General features: G+C 44.1%; 7 protein-coding genes across 7 annotated transcripts; 5 read left to right on the plus strand and 2 right to left on the minus strand.

Annotated features, from left to right (window-relative positions):
* Positions 1–342: 342 nt before the first annotated feature.
* Positions 343–1,152, minus strand: BO66DRAFT_393764 (uncharacterized protein). The gene is made up of 4 exons (XM_025647831.1): positions 935–1,152; positions 816–847; positions 676–740; positions 343–507 (listed from the first exon to the last, which is right to left on the minus strand). The coding sequence occupies exons 1-4, from the start codon at positions 1,006–1,008 to the stop codon at positions 439–441; spliced, it is 240 nt and encodes a 79-aa protein (XP_025501367.1). The 5' UTR covers positions 1,009–1,152; the 3' UTR covers positions 343–438.
* Positions 890–3,520, plus strand: BO66DRAFT_393765 (biotin--[acetyl-CoA-carboxylase] ligase BPL1). The gene is made up of 5 exons (XM_025647832.1): positions 890–1,161; positions 1,221–1,860; positions 1,941–2,519; positions 2,572–2,843; positions 2,904–3,520. Exons 1-5 carry the CDS (start codon positions 1,104–1,106, stop codon positions 3,401–3,403), a joined length of 2,049 nt encoding a protein of 682 aa, XP_025501368.1. The 5' UTR covers positions 890–1,103; the 3' UTR covers positions 3,404–3,520.
* A 1,275-nt stretch (positions 3,521–4,795) lies between these two features.
* BO66DRAFT_328791 (cytochrome P450) lies at positions 4,796–6,397 on the plus strand (the record flags this gene model as incomplete). Its single annotated transcript, XM_025644000.1, has 2 exons — positions 4,796–5,191; positions 5,255–6,397. 2 exons carry the CDS (start codon positions 4,796–4,798, stop codon positions 6,395–6,397), a joined length of 1,539 nt encoding a protein of 512 aa, XP_025501369.1.
* Positions 6,398–7,381: 984 nt separating this feature from the next.
* BO66DRAFT_301329 (DUF953 domain protein) lies at positions 7,382–7,934 on the plus strand (the record flags this gene model as incomplete). The annotated part of the gene is made up of 2 exons (XM_025643213.1): positions 7,382–7,611; positions 7,793–7,934. Coding segments are annotated over 2 exons (372 nt in total), but the record flags the coding sequence as incomplete, so codon positions are not given.
* Positions 7,935–9,729: 1,795 nt separating this feature from the next.
* BO66DRAFT_430538 (uncharacterized protein) lies at positions 9,730–10,529 on the plus strand (the record flags this gene model as incomplete). Its single annotated transcript, XM_025650529.1, has 4 exons — positions 9,730–9,751; positions 9,962–10,116; positions 10,217–10,382; positions 10,453–10,529. The coding sequence occupies 4 exons, from the start codon at positions 9,730–9,732 to the stop codon at positions 10,527–10,529; spliced, it is 420 nt and encodes a 139-aa protein (XP_025501371.1).
* Positions 10,530–11,208: 679 nt separating this feature from the next.
* Positions 11,209–13,037, plus strand: BO66DRAFT_457530 (T6SS phospholipase effector Tle1-like catalytic domain-containing protein; the record flags this gene model as incomplete). Its single annotated transcript, XM_025652170.1, has 2 exons — positions 11,209–11,962; positions 12,025–13,037. 2 exons carry the CDS (start codon positions 11,209–11,211, stop codon positions 13,035–13,037), a joined length of 1,767 nt encoding a protein of 588 aa, XP_025501372.1.
* Positions 13,038–13,688: 651 nt separating this feature from the next.
* On the minus strand, positions 13,689–16,342 carry BO66DRAFT_473377 (uncharacterized protein; the record flags this gene model as incomplete). The annotated part of the gene is made up of 4 exons (XM_025653041.1): positions 13,689–14,145; positions 14,237–15,243; positions 15,347–15,846; positions 15,925–16,342. The coding sequence occupies 4 exons, from the start codon at positions 16,340–16,342 to the stop codon at positions 13,887–13,889; spliced, it is 2,184 nt and encodes a 727-aa protein (XP_025501373.1). The 3' UTR covers positions 13,689–13,886.
* Positions 16,343–22,172: the final 5,830 nt, after the last annotated feature.

Here is a 22,172-nt window from a genome sequence, read left to right on the forward strand (position 1 = left end):
GGAGGTAGAGTTGTTGGGTCTCGTGCGTGCTGCTGATGGTTGGGTTGCTTGGTGGTGGCGGGTTGTGGTGAAGGTGCGCGCGATGTTGAGGGTGGTGGGTGTGGGGAGACGCGTGATGGCTGTGGGTTTTGTGGGCGCCGTCATGCGCAGAGTACGCGCGAGAGTTGGGAGGGACATTGTGGGCGATGAGAGGGTGGGATGATGAGGAGGGATTTGGGATTTGGAGTAGAGAGGTGAGTGAGTGCGGAGGTGAAGAAGCTGAGCTGCGGAAAGGCAATGTCGGGATATAGTCACGTGACGATACTGTGGTGTGGAGTGGGAATACGCTGGATTTGTGCTGAGGAAGCTGAAGGAGTTGCGATTTGGCTATAGATCACTTTAACTGGAAGACTTTAGAATACACTGCTGGAATCATCGTCGGCCAAGCCACCCCTAGCTCTAGGCATCCTGCGTCTGCGTGCGCTGGTCGTTGCCCTGCTGTTTCCAGCATTCGCGGAAGGCTTCCATCTAAGGTCGAGTTAGCGGCCACACATCGGGAATTCGATTGTTGGGTGCGAGGGTTTGAGGTCGCGTAGGGTGAGTGATGGTCGATGATGTTGGACAGTATCTCATAGAGCTCATCTAGGCTCTGCCCGAAGTGAGGGTAAATGGCCTCCGCAGCCGGACTCAACGCACCTCCTTCTGGCAACTGCGCCAGTCCTTCTTCTGATAGACGCAATCGTTCAAGGTCATCTGCTCGTCTGTACCATGACTTAGTAAATCTCTTGTTGATAGACTGCCAGGTCAATGGCTGTGGGTGACTCTTCTTGACTCACCCGCACAGCCGGTTCTGTTGATCCGCTTCTCCCTGTCGGATTCGCCGTCAGTCCGAGTCAACTCTCTCTCCCTCTCTCACTTTCTCTCTTCCTTTCTCCTTCTCCTCCTTCACACTCACCACTCGTCTGGCTCATCGTCGTCCTCTGCCGCGTTCTCAACCGGAGGATTCTGTCTCTCTTCCTTGTTCGTCATTGTTTGTTCTGTAGCTGTCCTTCGACCGGAGAGTTGCAGTTGCGAAGAGAAACTTCCGAGACCCGAAAGTTGCACGGCTGAACCGTTCCTCCGCCATGGCGACGACAACCCCCAACCTGACCGGGAAAAAGGTCAACGTTCTTGTCTACTCCGGTACGTGTCTTCTTCGCTCGCTTCATTTGTCTACAAAAACTAATGGCTTCCTCTCCTAGGAAATGGCACCACCGTCGAGTCCGTTCGCCACTGCCTTTACTCCCTCCGCCGCCTACTAGCCCCTCACTACGCCGTTATCCCCGTCACCGCCGACATGCTCCTCCACGAACCCTGGACCCTGACATGTGCATGTATCGTCTTCCCCGGTGGTGCCGATATGGGCTACTGTCGTGCCCTCAACGGTGCCGGAAACCGTCGCATCGAACAATTCGTCAAGCGTGGGGGCGCCTACCTCGGTTTCTGTGCGGGGGGTTACTACGGCTGCCGCCGGTGTGAGTTCGAGGTCGGTGATAAAACCCTGCAGGTGATCGGCGAGCGCGAGCTGGCCTTTTTTCCCGGCACCTGTCGCGGGGGTGCCTTCCCCGGATTTGTCTACCACAGTGAGGCCGGCGCCCGCGCCGCCGAGGTGAAGGTGGCCAAGGACGCTTTGCGGGCGGGCGTGGTTCCGGAGCAGTTCCGGTGCTACTACAATGGTGGGGGTGTGTTCGTTGATGCGGCGCAGTATGCCGATCGAGGTGTCGAGGTGCTGGCCAGCTATACCGAGGAGGTCAATGTTGACCCCGGTGAGGGTGGCGCCGCGGCCGTGGTCTACTGTCGCGTGGGTGAAGGTGCCGCCATCCTCACGAGTCCCCATCCAGAGTAAGTAGCGCCGAATCATGTTCTTTGAAAGGATGGTCAGATTGGGTCATGAAACTAACACTGCTTTTTCTTCTATGTAGGTTTGCAGCGGTCAACCTGGACAAGAAGAACGGAGGTGTGGAGTATGCGAAAGTCGTCGATGCTCTGGCGGCCGATGATACCGGTCGCACCGACTTTTTGAAAGCCTGCCTAGTTAAGCTGGGTCTGCAAGTGAGCCAAACGACGACGACGGTGCCTTCGCTCTCCTCGCTGCACCTGTCAGCTCAGGAGCCTACGGATACGGCCAACCTTGTGGCCTTGTGGGATGAGCATATCACCAAGGATGGTGATAAGGAAGTTCTTAAGGATGAGAATGATACATTCCGCATCGAGCGCCCCGGAACTTGGAACCTGGGTGAGTTGGAGGCCTCGCTTCCCGCCTTGTCGGAGACGCCGACGGCGACCCCGACGGAAGGTATTGTGGATTACAACGCGATCGTCAAGCGACTGGTGATACATGACGATGTGCCATCCTCCAAGCTGACACCCTACTTCAATCACCATGCTTTTTATTCGCACCTGCGCCAGTACCAGGGACAATCCCGAGAGGGTGCCTCTGAATTCGGCTCCAACCTGGTATACGGGGAAGTAGTCACCAGTACGAATACGATTTTGGAAAAGTAAGTTTGAGTTTGGGATCGACTCTGACAGCTCACATGACTGACCGGTCAGAAACCCGAAACTGCTGCGCACACTGCCCACCGGCTTCACCGCTACGGCCACCACCCAGGTCGCTGGGCGGGGTCGGGGCTCCAATGTCTGGGTCTCGCCTGCAGGGGCTTTGATCTTCTCGACGGTGTTGCGACACCCGATGGAGAAGATTCAATCGGCCCCAGTGGTGTTCATTCAATACTTGGCCGCGATGGCCGTGGTGCAGGGTATCAAGCGGTACGACGAAGGCTACGACGCCATGCCGGTCAAGATGAAGTGGCCCAACGACGTGTGTATGTACCCATCTCTCCTATCGGGTTTTTGTTATTATCATCATTGCTGATAACCTGCAGATGCGCTTGACCCGGAGCACCCCGAGAAACAACAATACTCGAAGATTTGCGGAATCCTGGTGAATTCGCACTATTGCGCCAACGAGTACATCTCGGTGGTAGGCATTGGGGTCAACGCGACCAACGCATCCCCCACCACGTCGCTGACGGCATTGGCGAAACGATTTTTGGGCCCGAAAGCGGCCCCCATCACGCTGGAGAAGCTGCTGGCACGGATTCTGACGACATTTGAGGAATTGTACGGACGGTTTCTGCGGACGGGCTTCGATCGAGAGTTCGAGGATCAGTACTATGCGGACTGGCTGCACATGCACCAAGTTGTCACTCTGGAGGAGGCCGGAGGAGCGCGGGCTCGCATTCAGGGCATCACTCGAGATTATGGACTGTTGTTGGCGCAGGAGCTGGGCTGGGATGACCGACCGACGGGTCGCGTGTGGCAGCTACAGAGCGACAGCAACAGCTTCGATTTCTTCCGGGGGTTAGTGCGGCGAAAGGTTTAGTGGTCGTAGCTATGATTGTGGTGTTGACGATATGATGACTCGTGATAATGATGTTGACGACACGGTTCCATAGAGCGTGTGGTAGTTACAGTAGATAAGTTACTATTTACAATAGACAGTACATACGCACTGACAACATTCGACACTCACCAAGTACGTATAACAGTCCATTCACTTTTTATAGGTAATGTCCGAGATTCATAACATTCTCGGTCTTCACCGAGTGGCGAGGCCCCAACAATCGCTTCAACTGGATCTCTCCTGACTCCAGTTCCAAAAAGTGCGATACCGATCGACGGAATGAGCCGTGGATGAGTTTGCCCAAGCAGGCAACGTCTCCGTCATCGCAGTCAAAGAGCATAATCTCCGAAGTTGGATTGGCCGGCTTCCCGACGGACTACTAGTCCGGAAAGAGAAAGGGTTTTGTGCCTCAGGGCTAAGGTTTGGATACTGTGGTGAGTCAGCAGGGCTCTCCACCCTTTCCTTTCCTGTTCCTCGATCAGCAGCTAACCAACTAATCGTCAACATCATCGTGTATCATGTGGCTTCCACCTCCTTGCATCATTTCCTCACGTCCCTTCTTCCAAATCCTTGCTGCGCATGATTCCAAGATCTTCTTCTTAATCAGCACGAGTGCATCAGTAACGTCAGTAACAGCAATACAAGCAGCATAGGGAGTAGTCTAATCTCCACTGTCCCGAGACAAGACTCGCTCGATGTCTGATTCCGGCGGAGCAATGTGGAGCACTGCAAACAGCCACCAACGGAGCCACCCCGTTCTTTGGCCCGCTCAGAATGGCTGACACGTCTGCATCACTGCATTTCATCTTTTTGTCAAGCCCTCAATGGTCAGACTTGGGCCCCCATCAGCAGATACAATAGATGAGCGACTACTGCTTACAGCCTCTGCTCCGGCCGTTTGTTTTAGCTCTGCGCCCACCCGCCGATCCGCCGACGCCACTTGAGCCTAGGACTTCGCCGTCGGCTTGAGACGGGTGGGAGCCCCCTCGTTCGTGCGCATTATATCATGCCAGTCCTGCCTTGTACAATCTGGAGTTGCACATCCTGTTCCTCGGGCCTACCATCGACCCCACTCCATCTGCACGACTAATCATCTAAATCTTGTAACCCTACTTGTGATGTCCGCAAGTCTCGACCGACTTGTCGCCTAGGCCTCGGTTCATTCTTTCTTTCTGGCATTCACCCCGCGTGCCAGCCCCCCGATCGCGGGCAAGACGTATCTTTTTATGGACCCTCGCACCAATTGACATTCGATATATATCAGCATCATCTCCCATGCTGGACTGATTCCTCTGCTCGCCAATTTTCTCCCACGCCTCCCTCCGTTTGCAATAAACCCATCGGTGACTGACTGACCACCGATCGCCCATTATGTCTGTCGTCCTTACGATAACGGCTGTCGCCGCCATTCTTTATGTCCTCTGGACACTACTACTTCGCTGGCAACATGCTCAGAACGCTCGCCGCTGGAATTGTGGTTCCATCCCACATTACCCTGGAGACTGGCTCGGAACCAATACTCTCAAGGAAGCCCTTCGCTATGACAAGGACCGCAACCTGCCTTATTTGTCGCGTCACCGTATCGAGAAAATGTCTGCCAGCCAGAACCGCTACACCACCACTTTCCAGTTCCGCCAGCTGGGACAAGATATTATCTTGACATGTGAACCCAAGAATGTCCAGGCCGTCCTTGCTCACCAATTCAAGGATTTTGAGCTTGGCACTCCCCGCCGCAACGCTTTTCACTCGCTCTTGGGCAATGGAATCGTATGTCCACTGACCTCACCGAACTTTTCTATTTGAGACTAATGTAGACCCACCATTGTTTAGTTCACTGCCGATGGCGAATATTGGACCCGCTCCCGCGGACTTCTGCGGCCCCAGTTCACCCGCGACCAGATCAGTGATCTGGATCTGGAGGAGCGGCACGTACAGCAGGCTATGCGCCTCATGCCCGTGGATGCTACTGGCTGGACCGAACCCACCGATATTCAGACTATCTTTTTCCGGTTGACCCTCGACTCGGCTACGGAGTTTCTCTTCGGTGAAAGCGTTGAGAGCCAGGCTGCTGCTCTTCGTAGTGGCAGCAAGACTCAGGATGACTTTGCTACTCAGTTCGATCGCGGCCAATGGTATGCGGCACAGCGCGCCCGTTTCGAGAAGATCTACTGGATCGTCAACAACAAGGAGAGCCGCGAAGTTGAGAACTATGTTCACGCCTACGTCGATCGCTTCGTGGATGCTGCTCTCAACATGGATGCCGAGAAGAAGCCTTCTCACTACGTCTTCCTCCATGCCCTTGCCGAGATGACCCGGGATCCCGTCGAACTACGTTCTCAGCTGCTCAACATCCTCCTCGCCGGACGTGACACCACTGCTTCCCTCCTCAGCTGGTGCGTGCTTCTTCTTGCACGTCACCCCGAGCAGTACGCCCGCCTCCGCGCCGCCGTCGTCGAAGAGTTCGGCTCCTACGCTTCCCCCAAGGAAATCACCTTTGCCGGCCTCAAAGGCTGCAAGCCCCTCCAGAACGTCCTCAACGAAACCCTCCGCCTCTACTCAATCGTCCCTGGTAACCGTCGTATCGCCGTCAAGAACACCACCATCCCCACCGGCGGTGGTCCCAACGGCACAGATCCCGTGTATGTCAAGAAGGGCCAGGCCGTGTTCTACAGCACCTTTGTGATGCACCGCCGGCCCGATCTCTGGGGCGCTGATGCGGATGAGTTCCGTCCGCAGCGCTGGGAATCCCGCAAGCCCGGCTGGGAGTATCTTCCCTTCAACGGTGGCCCCCGCATCTGCATTGGCCAGCAGTTCGCCTTGACGGAAGCCGGCTACGTGATGGTGCGCTTGCTGCAACGGTTCGACAAGCTGGAGGGCGTTGGCAAGACGGCCGAGGGCGAGATTGCCATGGCGGTGAGCTTGACCAATGCTCCCGGGGACAACGTGACGGTCCGGTTGCACGAGGGGAACTAAGTGTATGAATGAGGTAGTTGTATTGGGGTTTCTTTGTGAGATTAGCGATTTTCTTAACGATCTGGTTCTATCAAAATACATAGACTTTCTTCTTGTGATATTAGCATAAATAGACTCCCGAGTCCCGTGTAACCCTGGATCTAGTCTCCACTCTCCAGTGGCCGTGTAGCACTTGGTTTCGGGTATCGGCAGTGGATGGGAGCTCTCTGCAGGCTGCTGGATGGTCCAGTTTTGTACATTACACTTACACCAGGCCTACAAACGGGCCGAGGCGCATGAACGTGTGTACAAGGTCTCGGAGCCCTGCAGAGGGATCCGCTGCACGGTGCGCAGATTGCCGTTGCGGGTTCACCCGCTGGGCATAGTGCTTCTACAGTGTAGAGGTGCCAGTGACATGTCCACTTTGCTGCTTTCATCAGAAGGAATGCAATCGGAACTCCGTCTTGAGGCCGTCAGGGGGAATCATGCTTTGTAGCCTAGGTACCTGGTACTGTGTCCAGCATGTGACTGGTAGTCCAGGACTGGGTACAAGGTACAGTATATGGGCGGTGAGTGGGCAGCCATAGTCACACTTGATGAAAAGAGATAGAAATCCAATTTGAGACGGAATGGATCTTCTGGAAGTAGAGATGTAGCTGTACATACCACTTGAGCCACACGCACAGTACCCAATCGGGAATGTGTATAGTATAACCTCTTGGAACTTGGAATTACTGCCTATGAATAATAGTCCTCCCAAGCAACAGGTCGCCAAAAAGAGTCAGCCCCTTCACCGCCCACTATACCCCACCCCCACCCCCACCCCCACCCCACGAGAAAAAAAAAGTAATGCCGGCAGAAAACGAAACCCGACGGCCCAATGCCGCCATCGCGGGATTTTCCGTTCTGCCACACCCACACCCTCAACTTTTTCTGGTTGCACAACCTTTCGAGTTCCATACCTTTTCTACACCTCTCCAAACAGACCTCAACAGCCAAACAAAAATGCCCATCCTCACCACATTTCCCCTACCCGCCTCCCCGGCCGCCCTTCAAATCCCCGAGGGATCCTCCTCCGCCGCCCCGTTCTTCCTGGCGTTCGTGACCTCGCCCGACCCGGCCACAGGACAGTCATGGTGCCCGGACGTGCGCGCCGCGTGGCCGGTCCTCGACGCTGCCTTCTCCGCCGCCGAGGCCCCGCGCCTGGCTGTTGTGGAGGTTGGGCAGAAGCCCGAGTATGTTGTTCCCCCTTTCGTGTAGTTTCTTTTTTTTTTACTTGGACAGTGGGGTGGGTGTTGTGCCAGACAAATTTCCCCTTGTCTATTGTTTGATGTATTTTGTTTGTTGGGTGGTGGTGGTGGTGGTGCAAGACGGCTAACGCGCGATGTGCTATTTCTCGCATTTTCCCACGGGTAGATGGAAGGACCTGGAGAATGTCTACCGCACGACGTGGAAGGTCCCGTGCATCCCGACGGTGATTCGGTATGAGGTTGTAGAGGGGAGGACGGTCGAGACGGGCCGGTTGGCGGAGGGGGAGATTCTGGAGAAGGGGCGGTTGGAGGGGTTGATGAGCGGGAATTGAGGGGTGGGGGCTGTTTTTTATGAGGTTATGAGGAAGGTAGGGAGGGAGGGGGGCTTGGGGAAGGGGTAAGGGTTTGAGGGGTTGGGATTTGTTTTTTTATGTTATGCGATGAGGTGTGCTGATATGAGGGAAGAATGATACTCATGTTTTTATGGCACTTTCGGGTGGAAGTAGGATACTAGGTAGGGAGCTTGCAGAGCTGCGGCTGACTATGTTTTTATGCTTGACTGAGGCGTGTTGTTGGAAGGTGCGTTCGGATTGTGGTGGAGGGGGTGTGGAGGTGAAGTCCGGAGTTTAGTGTAGGAAGCTCGAGTGGACTTTTTCTGGGTTCTTTCTTTCTTTTCTTTTCTTCTGTTTTGCTTTTTTTTCTTTTGAAAATATGATTTATACGAGCTCTCTGCGGGGTAGAAGTTGGAGGAGGTGGATTCCTGGATGAGCGATCCGGTGAATAGGTTGCTTATCAAGAACACTGACTCTAGATGGTGGTCAATGTAAGGGGGGTGGCCGTCGCAAATGAAGTACCTGATCTTGAGCTCTAGTCTGACCACCGTGGGCTCAAGTGGTTTGTTATAGGTTGTAGGGAGTCAGATAGTGAATATAGAACTCGCCTACAAAGATGGTAGATATGGTTCGATGCAGCGCATCTTCAAGAGCAAGACACATTTGCTTTAATGGAAATCTTGTGAGCAGATGCAGTGGTGAAATCCATGAGAAGGGAGCACAATGTACGCGGCTTACTGCTTGTCTGACCATCTGCAACCTAGTCCGACGTCATGCCATTCAAACAGAGTCAGTCTGAGATCGTACAGATGTAGGTGTAGGTGAAAGGCCTTTTACAGTTTGGGGAAGTCATGCAATCCTCTCGTTGGCAGTAGTTTATCCCTTGTGACAGCGGGTCTCCAGGCGTTGCCGCAACCTCCAAAGGCTCTCAGAGCTTGAGCATGACCCTGCTGCAATTCGAGTTGATTGTAGCGTGTATCTGAGAACCCATGTTCCCGGCGATGGATCTGACGCAGCTTATGCATGCTGTTACTGTGCCAAAGACCTCTTCGAACAACTGAGAACCCGTGACTGAGCAGATCGCCGAGACATCCTTCTGTCAGTCTCCCACATCCCAAATGTCTCCATGTCAGCCACTGTCAATATCCCATCATTTCCCAGGTTGAGCCACAGATCGCGGGGTCCGACAAAAGCAAACATCCGGAACGGCGCCCTCCCGTCACACCGTTGAACCGCAAGGATGAGCCTCTTCACTCACCCTATGGGATGCTGACTCTGCATATACGAAGAGAGAGCCTCTCGGAGATTTCATCGATGTGATGCATGAAAACGAGGGTTGTCGATTTGCCAGAGAAACTAAAACCAGAGATTGTGGTAGTGGGACCTGACTACGGAGGATTAGGGCTGCTGTCCCCCTTGTCCTGGGGATATAAATGTGATGTGCAACATCTGCATGGTTGATTCTCATGCCATTATAGGATATCGGGGTTGTTATTACGTTGAAGCGTATGTAGGCTGAGGCATTGCATGCATATTCTGGGGATGCTTTACGTGGTTTGTGTAAGAGATACCTGATGTCGATGCCACTAGCTAGCCTTTGTGGTGTGAGGGATTCGTTTGGCTTGTCATGACATTGGATATAAAAGGCATGACGTTGACCACGATGTCCTCGCGGAATAATCTCACCTCCAAGAGCGTTTCTTCTCATACCATCGCAGTAACCCGAAGAACACCCCTCAAATCCGTTACAAACATGGAGAACCAATCCACAATGACCGAGCAAGCCGACCAATGTATGCTGGCGACGGAGGCAGGCGAAGTGCGCTCATCCACACCGATGGCCGTTGAACCAGAGGACACCGAGGCCGAGGAGTTCCTCCTGGATGATGACACGGAGGCGGCCGAGGTTCGCGCGGGCATGGCTCCCTTCCCTCCCTGAACCAAGACTATGCATGCAACCCTACCCGCAGAACTAGGCTAACTAGGCCGTTGCTTGTGTCTAGGCTTCGTCGTGGCAATCACCGAGGAGAAAACCAAACCCGACGAACCCCGCACAATCGTCGCCACGCAGCTTCCAAACGTCTATTCCTTGCCCGATGATGTGGAGGTGAGCGCGGAGGCGTATCCCAAGATCAACTGGTCGTACGGACCTGTCAAGGTGAGCATTCAGTTGCAACAGTCACGTATCTTGATCTCTGCCGAGGCAAAAGCGCAGGAAACGAGGCGTGGAAAAAAAGAATTCTAACAGCTAGGTGCAGGTTCTCGGGTATGTGAATCCCAAGAAGTTCGCGATCCGGGTCCAAGTGTCCGTCTTCGGGGCCAAGCTGTTGAATCTCACCGGGGATCTGCGACGTGGGATCTGCGCCAAGATCAATATCAAGTTTGCAAAAGGGTCGATCTGTTTCTTCCTTAAGAATGGGAAAGGTGAGCCTCCTATCTGGTGGTTGTGGTGCCACTGTTGAAGCTCCTGGCTGATGGGTTTCTGTGTGCATAGAGGTGTGGGTCAAGTTGGACCTGAAGGCTACAGTCGGTGGGCACTATAAGAAGGAGGCGAAGCTGTTGACTCTTTGATTGGGATTCTGGTGGGTCGGGTTGATGAGTTCTTTCGGTCCGTGGTCTGAAGCTTCTTGTTTGGAGTGGGAAGCCAGGCGTTGCGTAAACTCTAGGGCTTGCGTGTGATGATTATGGATTGCTGTTCGGATGACATAGTTAGCGTTGCGAAATTGATGGAAGAAGACTGAGATATGTCTTGTTTGATTGTGATAGGTTGCTACCAACTTGCACAAACAATCAAGCTTGCTAAGTTTATATAACCATGGTTGGAGGAACAACTATTTACCCTAAATCTTGTTCTTAGAATCTTTCGCATATGCGGGGGTGGGGGTTTGGAGGGCTACAGTGACACGGACGTGGTTTGAGCTGAGGATGCGCCACGAACCCTCGGGGTATCCAGCCGCAGCTGAAAAAGAAGACTTCAAGAGGATGACTGCCAATCAACCTACAAAGAACAGTTCAGCTGAGATGCAAAGGGGTCATCAGCCACTGACACCGAGAACGAAAGACGGTCATTTCTGCCGAGCAGGAAATTTGTAGCGACGGACGGGCAACACGTGAATGTACTGTACATCAATGATAAGCCCAGCCGATTCCCGTACTACTTGACCTCCTGAAGGGGGGAGAAAGTGAATAGCCCTTTTAGAGATCTCTAATGATTAGTTAATCTTCACCATTTAAAGAAAGAGCGAGCAAAATGCACCGCCCCCTCACCCCCTCCCCCAAACCCCAACCCGCGCGGAAGCGCCTCATCATCTGCTGCGACGGCACCTGGCAATCCGCCGTCGACGGCCAGGAGAGCATCCCCTCGAACGTGACCCGGCTCTGCCGCGCCATCGACAGCGTGGGGATCGACCCCGTGGACCACCAGCCCTGGCAGCAGATCGTCTGGTACGACTCCGGGGTGGGCACCAACACCACGGCGGCGGGCCCGCTCCGCAACTTCGTCGAGGGCGCCCTGGGCAAAGGGCTGGAGGGCAACATCGTCGAGTCCTACCACTTCTGCGCCCTGAACTGGAACCCGGGCGACCAGATCCTGTGCTTTGGGTTCTCGCGCGGGGCTTACACGGCGCGCGCCATCGCCGGCCTGATTTCGGATATCGGCATCTGCCCGCCGCATCAGATCGCCAATTTCCCGGCGCTGTGGAAGGTGTATAAGAAGACGCCGGCGGGGGAGCGGTTCTATGGCAGTGATGCGTATTATGAGTTTTTCCGGGGGTGCCGATCCTCCTTTGTCGGAGAAGAGGGGAAGGAGGATAGAGAGGAGGATGAGGGTTCTTGGGAGTCGGCCGCAGAATGGGCATCGACACCGGAATCACGGCAGGTGCAAGTGGTTGGGGTCTTCGATACCGTCGGCAATCTGGGCTTCCCTGAGCTGTTTGGCCATGAGCTTCCCGCGTGGCTGACTTGGACTGATAAGCCTGAATGGCATAATGTCGGTCTTTCGCCTAGTAAGCAATTCCCTCCAGCTATCATTGACTCCGAGTGAGACGATACTGAACTCGAGCCCCAGATATCAAGAACGCATTCCAAGCGCTGGCGCTGGACGAGCATCGACGACTGTTCCGCCCAGCCATGTTCTTCGTCCAGACGCCGAAAACTATCACGGAGAGCCGATCGCGAGAAATCAAGAACCAGGCACGGGACGCCACCCGTCAGTGGCTAAAACTCGTAAGAAGCGGCACCGCCAGCATCGAGGAGCTACACGCAGCCGAGGAACGTCGCAACGTGGCGGCACGCGAGCTTTTGGAGTGGGAGGACAGCCAGAAGGAGCCGTCCCAGCTGACGCAGGTCTGGTTCCCGGGGTTCCACATCCACATCGGGGGCGGATCCAGCCGGACCCTCAAGAACAAGGGCAACATGGAAGAGATGTCCCACATCGTCTTCGCGTGGATGCTGGACCAGATCCAGGGGTACGTCTCCCTCGACCGCGAGCTCCTCCAGCTCGAGGAAAAGACTCGGGAGGATCGTCTGCGGCGGATCAACGAGGCGCTGGAGGCGTACCAGAAGAAAGAGCGTCGCTGGCAGTCCGAACCCTGGGCCCAGTGGCTGTGGCGCACGGGGCGGGGTCTGGTTGCCGCCGTGCAACACCCACTCACCCCGTCGGGCGATGCTCCCCCGGCCTATCGCCAGATCCGTCAGTATGGCTGGGCCACCGGCGATTTACCTGACAGCTTCGACTTCACCTACCGCCTCAACGGGTCGCTGGCGCGCAGGCCGCGTCGCTATGTTCGGAATGCGCGCACGAATGAGATTCTCGGGCATACTTGCGAGTATATCCATCCAACGGTGGGGTTTCGGCTGAAGCACGTGCCGGGGTATCGTCCGGCTGGCCTGCATGAGGGCCAGTATGCTCGTCAGCTGAGGGCTGACGGCCAGGGCTACGAGTATCACTTTAGATACCCGGGTGAAAAGGATGAGGAGGTCTTGCCCGAGTGGGAGATGGCAAGAGATGAGCTCTCCTGGGAGCGGTGGGTTGTAAAGGGAAAGGAGGCGTTGGCGTATGTGGACAGCCTACTCCACTGACTTTGGTCAACCAGGTCCGAACGAGTGGATGGATCCACTGGTGCGAGTGATCACATCTCCTTTGGCTTCTGTGTTGAGCGGCTTGCTCTTATAGGTGTCTATTCGGGTGTTCAACATGAGTATATATCAACGTTCTGAGTACCCTGGCAAGATCTCAAAAGGGAGAAAAATCATTATAAATGGTATTAGCCCCAACCTCACCAAATACCGCTCTCATTCGCCCCACAGAAATTGCTATAATCGCAACCGCCACATATAAGTCTGGTCCCCCTCTCCTCCCCACCCCTTAATCCGACTCGTGTTTTGTTGGAATATAGCACTGATCCGTAGATAACGGGTATATAAATTAAAATTCTGTACAAACAAGCACATACGACCACAGGGTGTGGAAAATAGGGCTTCCCGTCCGCTCAGCCGTACTCAAGCCACACGCCGGGAGGTTAGTAGTTTTTTTTTTTGGGTGACTACCAGCGAATCTCTTCTGTTGTATGTTTTTGATTTTCTTTCTTTTTCTACTTTCCATTTGTAACACCCTTTGCTCATGGTTCAAGCTGCCCCGTTGCTTGATCTTCAATGAATGTTGGTCACAGAGCAACGCTAAGAGTGTCTTGAATATAAGAGCAGTATTGGATAAGCATCTAGCTATACATGGCGTCCTTCTACTTAATTCGCTCGCGTGGCTTTGTGTCAGAAAGCTTTACTAATTTAATCCGCCTTTGCTTACAACTCAATGTCGAGAATATCTTCCCCAACCCCGCAATGCTACTATCACTTTCTTCACGGGGCTTTATAACACCGACCTGTTTGGCGGAGACAATCCCTGTCGCCGGGCATAAGACCTCTCCCCCCTCAGATAAAACAGGATGCAAGGGTATCAGGTACCAAGTGCGCGGCAGCAGAATATCTGCTTTGATTGAGGTCGAGATTCGAGTTGACAAAGCTGGGATCTGCGGTGGGTGGATTAGTGGTGGGGTCGATGGTTGCCGGCTCCGCAGCCGTCAAGTCTAACTGGAAGGGCCAGGCACGAAGATGCTGTGTTATCGAGGTTCCACCTAACGTGGGATCCGGAAGTGGACCGGTGAGATCCATCTCAGTCGAGGGTGATACACTGCCCAGTCATTAGGTTCTTACAATTAACTAGACTGCGGTTTCTGGGAATCTCTTCTGGGATAAGGGGGGATTAGAAAGGGTCCACGTACTCAAGCCAGGGGAACTCATTGATTAGTGAAAGGTCGAGCGGATCCTCTCTGGTCGACGAACAGAAAACACCCTTGGCGATCCGCAAGATCTCGGTGCTGAGGATCTTTCCGGTCCGGGGGCCCAGATGATTCATATTATCCAGGCATTGCACCGCCTGCTCGACCACCGCGAAGGTTTCTTTCGCATACGCGATCGCGGTGGCCGGATCGAGCACCTGATACAGCAGTGTGATGCAGGCGGCCACCAGATAGCTGGCGAGGGATCCGTCGGAGCGGGCGTCGGGCTGCCGCGTCCCCAGGCTCTCCTGGGCGAAGCGGATGATGTTACGGGCCGAACTGATCGAGATGTCGATCGACTCCTGCAACTGGATGACCCCGCGCGCATGCTGCTGGGCCTCGCGGTTCGAGTCGAAGAAGGTGGTGAACACCACCACCGGCCGGTGGATGAGCATGCGCAGCGTATGGTAGAGCAGACCCAGGTGCAGGCGTTGGATCTCCTGCCACCCGTCGCCGACGGAGGAGTCTTCGTCCAGGAAGTTCAGGTAGTCGGGTAACTGCTCCGCGATGGCGAGGAGGCGCGCGTCGAGCTCTTGCATGTTGCTCTCCACCAGGTACTGTTCCGCTGCGGACAGCGTGCCCAGCGGGTAGATGCGGGTCAAAATCCCATCGGCCAGTTTGCCGATATCCGCGAGAACCCGCACGAAGGCGCTCCGATCGATGGCGAGCTGTGGCGAGAGGTCACCCACCGCCGGCGGCGGCGGCTGGTCCTGCGGGTAGGGCGCGTCGATCTGCTCATCCCGTAAGCACGAGGGGCGGCCCACCAGCAGCGCCGTCACGCGTTCGAAGGCAAAGGTCAGCCAGATGGTCATCTTGAGGTGATGCATGTTCGAGCCGTACCCGTTGACCACGGGAGCTCGATTGATCCCGAGCGCTAGGGCGGCGCGGACGGCGTAGCCAAGGTGAAGGTAGGTTTCATTGGGCCGCATCACCTGTTGGGCGTAAAGAGCCTTTTGTTCGTTTTTTTGGTTTTTTCGGTTAATGATGATCATGTGAGTGAAATGATGCTCCTGCGAGCATCGTCAAGGCAAGGTAAGATCAATGAAAACGTACCTTCAGCAATAGAGTATGGACTAACTGCAAGGTGGGCTCGGTCATGACGGACAGGGGTATATCGACACTCTGAGCAAAGTATTCTGCCCAGCTGTTGCTCAAAGCCAAGGCTTCCGACCCCGATGGCGGTGCAACCAGCGCTCCGATCGCGAGAACCATATGCAGGATCTCTCGGGCTCTGACGGGATTGTTCTTGGAAGCGGGAGGCTTCCAGGACTGCGCCCACTGGGCCATCACGTCTGCGTAGACCAGGATTGGCATTTGCGGATGGACGAGCTTGAAGTAGCTTCGGATGAATAGCTCGCCTAGATTTCGGGGAAGAAAGGATTCCACGCGAGGTTGAGGCACATGATGCGGAGGCGAGGAGAAGATGAAAGTCTCCAGTCCCCAGGCGCGCAGCCCCGTGGGGACGGAACCGGCCGAGTCGAATTGATTCGCCTCGAACCCCGGATGTAAACGGTCGTATACTCGTTGTAGGAAGGCATACTGGGACGAAGGGCCTGCCTTTCTTTAACATCCACTGCGTAAAAGAGGATAAGAGGAGCAAGAGGGAGAGCCCTTGCGATGGGCAGACATACCGTAGAATTGAAATGCCCCGGTCTCCGAGTTCGATACCCCAATCCCGGTTTGAATGCCTACCCGCCAGTAGCCGGACGGGGATGTCACTCCCTGTGACAGTGATTCAGGGACTGGGGTCGTGGAGGGATTGTCGATAGCCGGGGACTGCCGGGTGGGAGACTGTACTGGAGGACGACGAGCTTGGATTTTGGGGCGGCGTGGCCGGTTGCGTGACTTGCCAGGTCGATAGGAGCAGTTCGACTCCTGTTCTCTACAACGCGCGCATGGTTCATGGCCATCGCATCGAACCTTGCGCAGGCGACAGCGCTCACATGCGCGAGACACACGGCTTATTCCTGAGAGAGGATGGCCTAGATCCTGGAGTCCCTGACCGGCTGGGGTGTTCTGAGTGGAAAGAGAATTGCGGCTCGGGCCCATAGCTGCTTCGCCCACGCCTCTCCTACTTAGGACTGGCGGTACTTCTCCCGAACTACACCTTTGGTACTTGGATTTCCTAATCACTGAGTGTAGCACCCAGAGCAGTCAAGCAGGCGTATCATAAAGCTGGAGATCGTTTAATCATACGAGGATGTTTAGTTGAGGTTCACAACTGGAAATTCTCAGCGACTCACTTGATTAAGTTAACTAATACCAAATTGTCACGTGAGCATTAGTCAGGCATCTACCTGTATTTAGGAGGACCTGTATAGTTCTAATAATAGAATTAATCTTTTTTTTATACTTCTCTTACAGATTAGTAGTATTATTTCTAATAAATATATAAAGTCTATTTATATAAGATTTAAATTCTTTAAGTCTTTATAAATAAGTTTATATATTCTTAGTTTTTTTTTTAATTCTAATTAAAAATCTATCCAACCGATTCTATTCTGTTTATACTTTTATAATATTTATTATAGTTGTATTTATTTTTTTATCTTAAAATCTACTTAGTTCTAAAAAATCTAATAATATTCTAAAATATTATAAAAATAGTTATAATCTATACAATAAAAATCTAATAATATTCTAAAATATTATAAAAATAGTTATAATCTATACAATAAAAATCTAAAATATTATATTAAAATTTTTATAAAATTTCTGTAGATTTTATAGCCTGAAGAAATAAATAGCTGACAGATATTTATTAAATAAAAAGATTAATATTATTTATAAATAAATTTTTAATTATATAAAAATATCTATTTTTACTACTTGACAGACTCTGGTAACAGACTTAGACTTAGATTAAACTAATATTTTTTTAGTATAAAAAATTATATATAAAATATAAATAAAAAAATAAAAGTTTTAAGAATATATTTCTATTTATATATTTAAATAATAATTCTAATAAGTATATTATTATAAAGTGATTCTAATATAAACTAATTAGAAGTTAAAAATAAATATAGAACTTTTAGTATTTTTTCTAGTTTAAGCTAAATAATTTTTATATTAAAAATAATAATAAATATTTAAAATCTTCTTTTTCTAATTAAAAACTTTAATATAGTAGAAGAATTGTTTTTAGTATCAGCAAGCCGGTAGTATCTAAAAATATCTAATTAATTAGATTTAGAATAATACTATACTAAAAATTAATATAAAAAAAATATAGTTTTAATAATATAATTTATCTTAGTATTATAAATACCCGAGTATTTTAATATATTCTAATTTATTATAATTAAAAAGAATTATAAATCAGCTTAAAAAATTTTAAACTATATAAATAAAAACATATAGAAAAGATATTATAGGAAAACTATTAAAATATTTAATTTAAAGAATTTTAAATTAAAAAAGAATCTATAAATATTTAAAAAAATAGATTAGAAGATTTCAAAAAAGTCTTATAAATTTTAGAAAACAGAAGATTTTATAATATAATCTAGCAGAGAATTCTATTAATAGTTCCAGGTAATATAATATAGAATAATCTAAAAAAAATAAATTAGAATAATAGAAAAACTAGCTAAAAATATAATAATAAATAATATAATAAAACTAAGACCGCAGTAGCAGTTTTAGAAAATAATTTAAATAATCTATTATTATTTTTATTTTTATTAAATAAATCTAAAAATAAATTAGTACTGAAGTAATATCGGAATAATTTTTAATAATTAAGATTATAAAAATTATTTACTCTATTTCTAATCTATTTTTATATTATTTTATAAAAGAAAAATAAATTTAAGCTTAAAACTTTAGATATTATATAGTTTAATTTTAAAGAAACTTTAATAATATTATTTATTGAGTATATTAAACAAATAATATATTTATATAAAAAAAAGCCAGTACTTAGAGTTTTATTATTATATTTTTAAAAAATAATATAAACTTGGTATATATAATTTATAGATTTAGTTATAGATATTATATAGTTTTTAGTCTCGGAATAGATTTTCCGGCTGGAATAGTAATTTAAGTAAAATTTCTTAAAAATCAGAAAAGAAATAGACTATTTAAAATTTAAATATTTATATAAAAATAAATTTTTTTTATATAAATTTCTAGAATAGAAAGTCCTACTTCTAAATAAAATAGAAATTATAAATAAGAATAAAGTTATATAAAAAATGTAATAAAATCTAGATCTGGTTTTAATAAATATTATAAAAAATAAATATTTAAGTTTAAGTAAATTTATTAAATATTTATTTAAATAAAAAATACCTATCTAAATACTTTAGAAGTAGTAGAAATAAACAGCTTAGTCTATTTTTTAAAAGAAAAAAAATTATAAATAAAAAAAAATCTAAGAAAAAGTCTAAAGAATTATTAATTTTTTAAATATCTTAGACTAAGAAAAGATATTTATTAGTTTAAATAAAAAATTATTATTATTATAATAGTAAATATTTTAACTTTAATTATATATTTTAAAAACTAATAGTTCGGGTATATTTAGTAGATTATTATAAGTAGTCTAATAAATCTTTATTAAAATTAGATAAAAATTTTTTAAAATAGTTTAAAGTTTATAAAAAAAATAATTCTAATTTAAATTTATTAAAAAACTAAATATAATAATTATTAGTAGTAGTAGTTAAGCCGTCTAAAAAACCGCGGAAAATCCTATTATAAAAAAACCTATTAAAATTATTTAAATATTTTATATTTCTAATATTAACTAAGTAGATATAATATTAAATTATAAATATAAATAATATATATATATTATAGTAATAATTCTTATACTAGTAGAATATAATCTTAAAATATATATAAATACTAGATTTTTATTATTTATAATATTAAAAGTAGTACTAGTATAATATTAGTTTATAATTAAAAGTATTTCTATTAAAATAAGAATAATTAGAAATATTACTAAAAAACTTAAAAATTTAGTATATATCAATTTTTTAATTAATTTTAGTATAATAAGAATATAAATAATACTATTTATATAAAAAGTCTAAATAATTAAGAATTTATTATATAATCTTCTTCTAAAACTAGATTTTATTAAAAAAAATCAGATAGTACTTAATTTTAAGTAAGATAAGCTTAGAATTAATTTTTATACTATTTTAATAATATTTATAGTAAAAACTTATAAAAAAATAATAATTTATATAATTATTATATATTTAATAGAAGTTCCGCCAGAATATTATATAATAATTTTTATAAAAACTAAAAAAATTATTAAATCTAAAAAGTAGATTTTTATTAAAGCTAATTATAAATTTATATTTTAAAATAGAAGTTTTTTTATTTATACTATAATTTTTAGTATCTATAAGATATCTAAGTATTTTCTATTTAAATTTTAAAAAAAATTTATAATAATTCATCTAAACAAGATACTAGATATAATAATAAAAATATAAAAATAAAAAATAAAAATATTCTTTATAATATCTTTTATATAAAAAAAAGAAATCTAAAGAATAAAGTAGAAAATATTTTTATATTTTTTTAAGCAGGATTTAATAAGAATAATATTTAAATTAAAAATACTAATATTTTCTTAGATTTTAGAAATTAACTTATAAATAAAATATAATAATTATTTTATTATTATCGGAAATTTTTTACGAAGAATCTGGGTATATTTAATAATAAGATCTATATATTAGTTTTTTTTAAAAATAAAAAGAATCTATAGAGTCTTTTTTTAGTTTCTTATTTAATATTATAAAAAAATAGAATTAAAGTAAATAGGATTCTAGATCTATTTTATAAATAAAAATAAATTAAAAAAATATTTTTAGAATAAGTATATCTGATTGCAGTACCAGAATTTATTATCTAAAGAAATATTAAATTAAGATTTATAGCTGATTATTAAAAAATTAATAAAAAGTTTTTATTAAATATATATTCTTTTTCTAAATAGAATAATATTTTGGATATAATTAGAAATATAATAGTTTTTTTTATAATAAATATTTAAAAAAGATTTTTTTAGCAGCTGCTATTAAAAAAAAACTATTAAAAAACTATTTTTATAACAGCTTACTATAGTTTTAAGTATTTTATAATTTCTACAATAAAATTAATAATAATAATATTATTTTTTTAATAACAAATAAAAATATTATTTAGATTATATTTATAATTAATAATAATAATTTATATAAATAATATTATTATATATTTTAACTCTCTAAACTAATATTTTAAAGATTTAAAGAAAGTTTTAAAAATACTAGTAAAATTAGAATTTATTTTATATATTTTAAAATATTATTTTAATTATATTTTAATTAAAATATTAGAATATAAAGTCTTATATTTAGGTTTATTTATAATAAAATCTAAGATCAAAGCTATAAAAAATCTTATATATTTAGAAACTACAGCCGAATTTAAAACAAATCTTAATCTATTTAGATATTATTAAATATTTTATTAAGAATATTTTTATATTATAAAACTATTAGAAACGCTGAAAATATTTATATTAAAAATAATACTAAAAAAAAGTATAAAAAATATAATTTTATAATAAAAGCTAAGCTGAAGCTGGATAATAAATATTAAAAAATATAAGATATAATTAAAAAAGTATTAGTAGATATGTTAATAAAAATATACTCAGATTATTTAAAACTTTTTCTATTATATATAAATAGATTAAAATAATTCAGATTTAGTATAGCTCTTTATTAAATTAATAATAAAAATAAGAAAAAACTAGTATTTTTTCTATTAAAAAAGCTTTTATAAATAAGAAGAAACTATTAGTTTATAGAACTAGAAATTATAATATTAGTCTAAAAAATCTTAAAACTTATATATTATTTTAATAAAAACTAATTTATAGTTTTTATAAATTATATAATAATATAAAAGCTTTTTTAGTCTATCTACCCGCAGTAAAAAAATTAAAAATTAACAAAATAGGCTTTATTTCTAGTTATATTTAATAATTATATAAAAATAATTTATTATTTTAAAAGAGTTTATTAAAATATAAATATATTATTAAGATTATAAAAAATAATAATTTTATAATAAAATAATAAAAATTTAGTTATACTTTTTATTAATATAGTAGTAATAGACCCGGAACTTAGAAAAATAAATTATTTAAATATTATTTAAAAATAAATATTTAGAATAGATTTATAAGAACTTACTATAAATATAATTAATATTAAATAATTTAAAAAAAGAGATTTTTTTAAAAAACTAGTAGACTAATATTTTATATTAAAAAAAATAAATAATATTTATATATTTCTACAGCTGCTTAAAAATTAGTACTAACAATTATATACAACTTTAAAAAGTACTAAAAAATTACTAAAATATATAATAAATTATAAAAAAATATCTATTTTTTTTCAAAATTTATTATAAAAGTATATATTCTAGTATATTTAATATATAACTATAATAAAATAGATATAAGTATATTTTTTAAATAATTATAATTAATTATAATTTTAGTTTATCTATTTTTAGTTATTTTAATAAATTTTATAGTTAATCTGTCTATAGCTAAGAATAAGATAGATATACTATTAATAATAATTAATAAGTTTTTAAAAATAATTAGATTAATTTTAAAAAAAGTTATAAATATAGTAGTAGATTAGACTTAAAAATATTTTATAATAATTTTTTTTTATTAAAATTTTTTATAGATTATTATTATAGATAAAAATCTAAAATTTATTTTTAACTTTTAGAATTATATTTTTAAGAAAGCTAGAGTCCGCCTAGAAATAATTATAATCTATTATTTAATAACTAATAAATAAATAGAATAATATAATATAATAATAGAAATTATATT

This window comes from Aspergillus aculeatinus, assembly GCF_003184765.1.
Source record: "Aspergillus aculeatinus CBS 121060 unplaced genomic scaffold BO66scaffold_41, whole genome shotgun sequence".
Lineage (NCBI taxonomy): Eukaryota > Fungi > Ascomycota > Eurotiomycetes > Eurotiales > Aspergillaceae > Aspergillus > Aspergillus aculeatinus.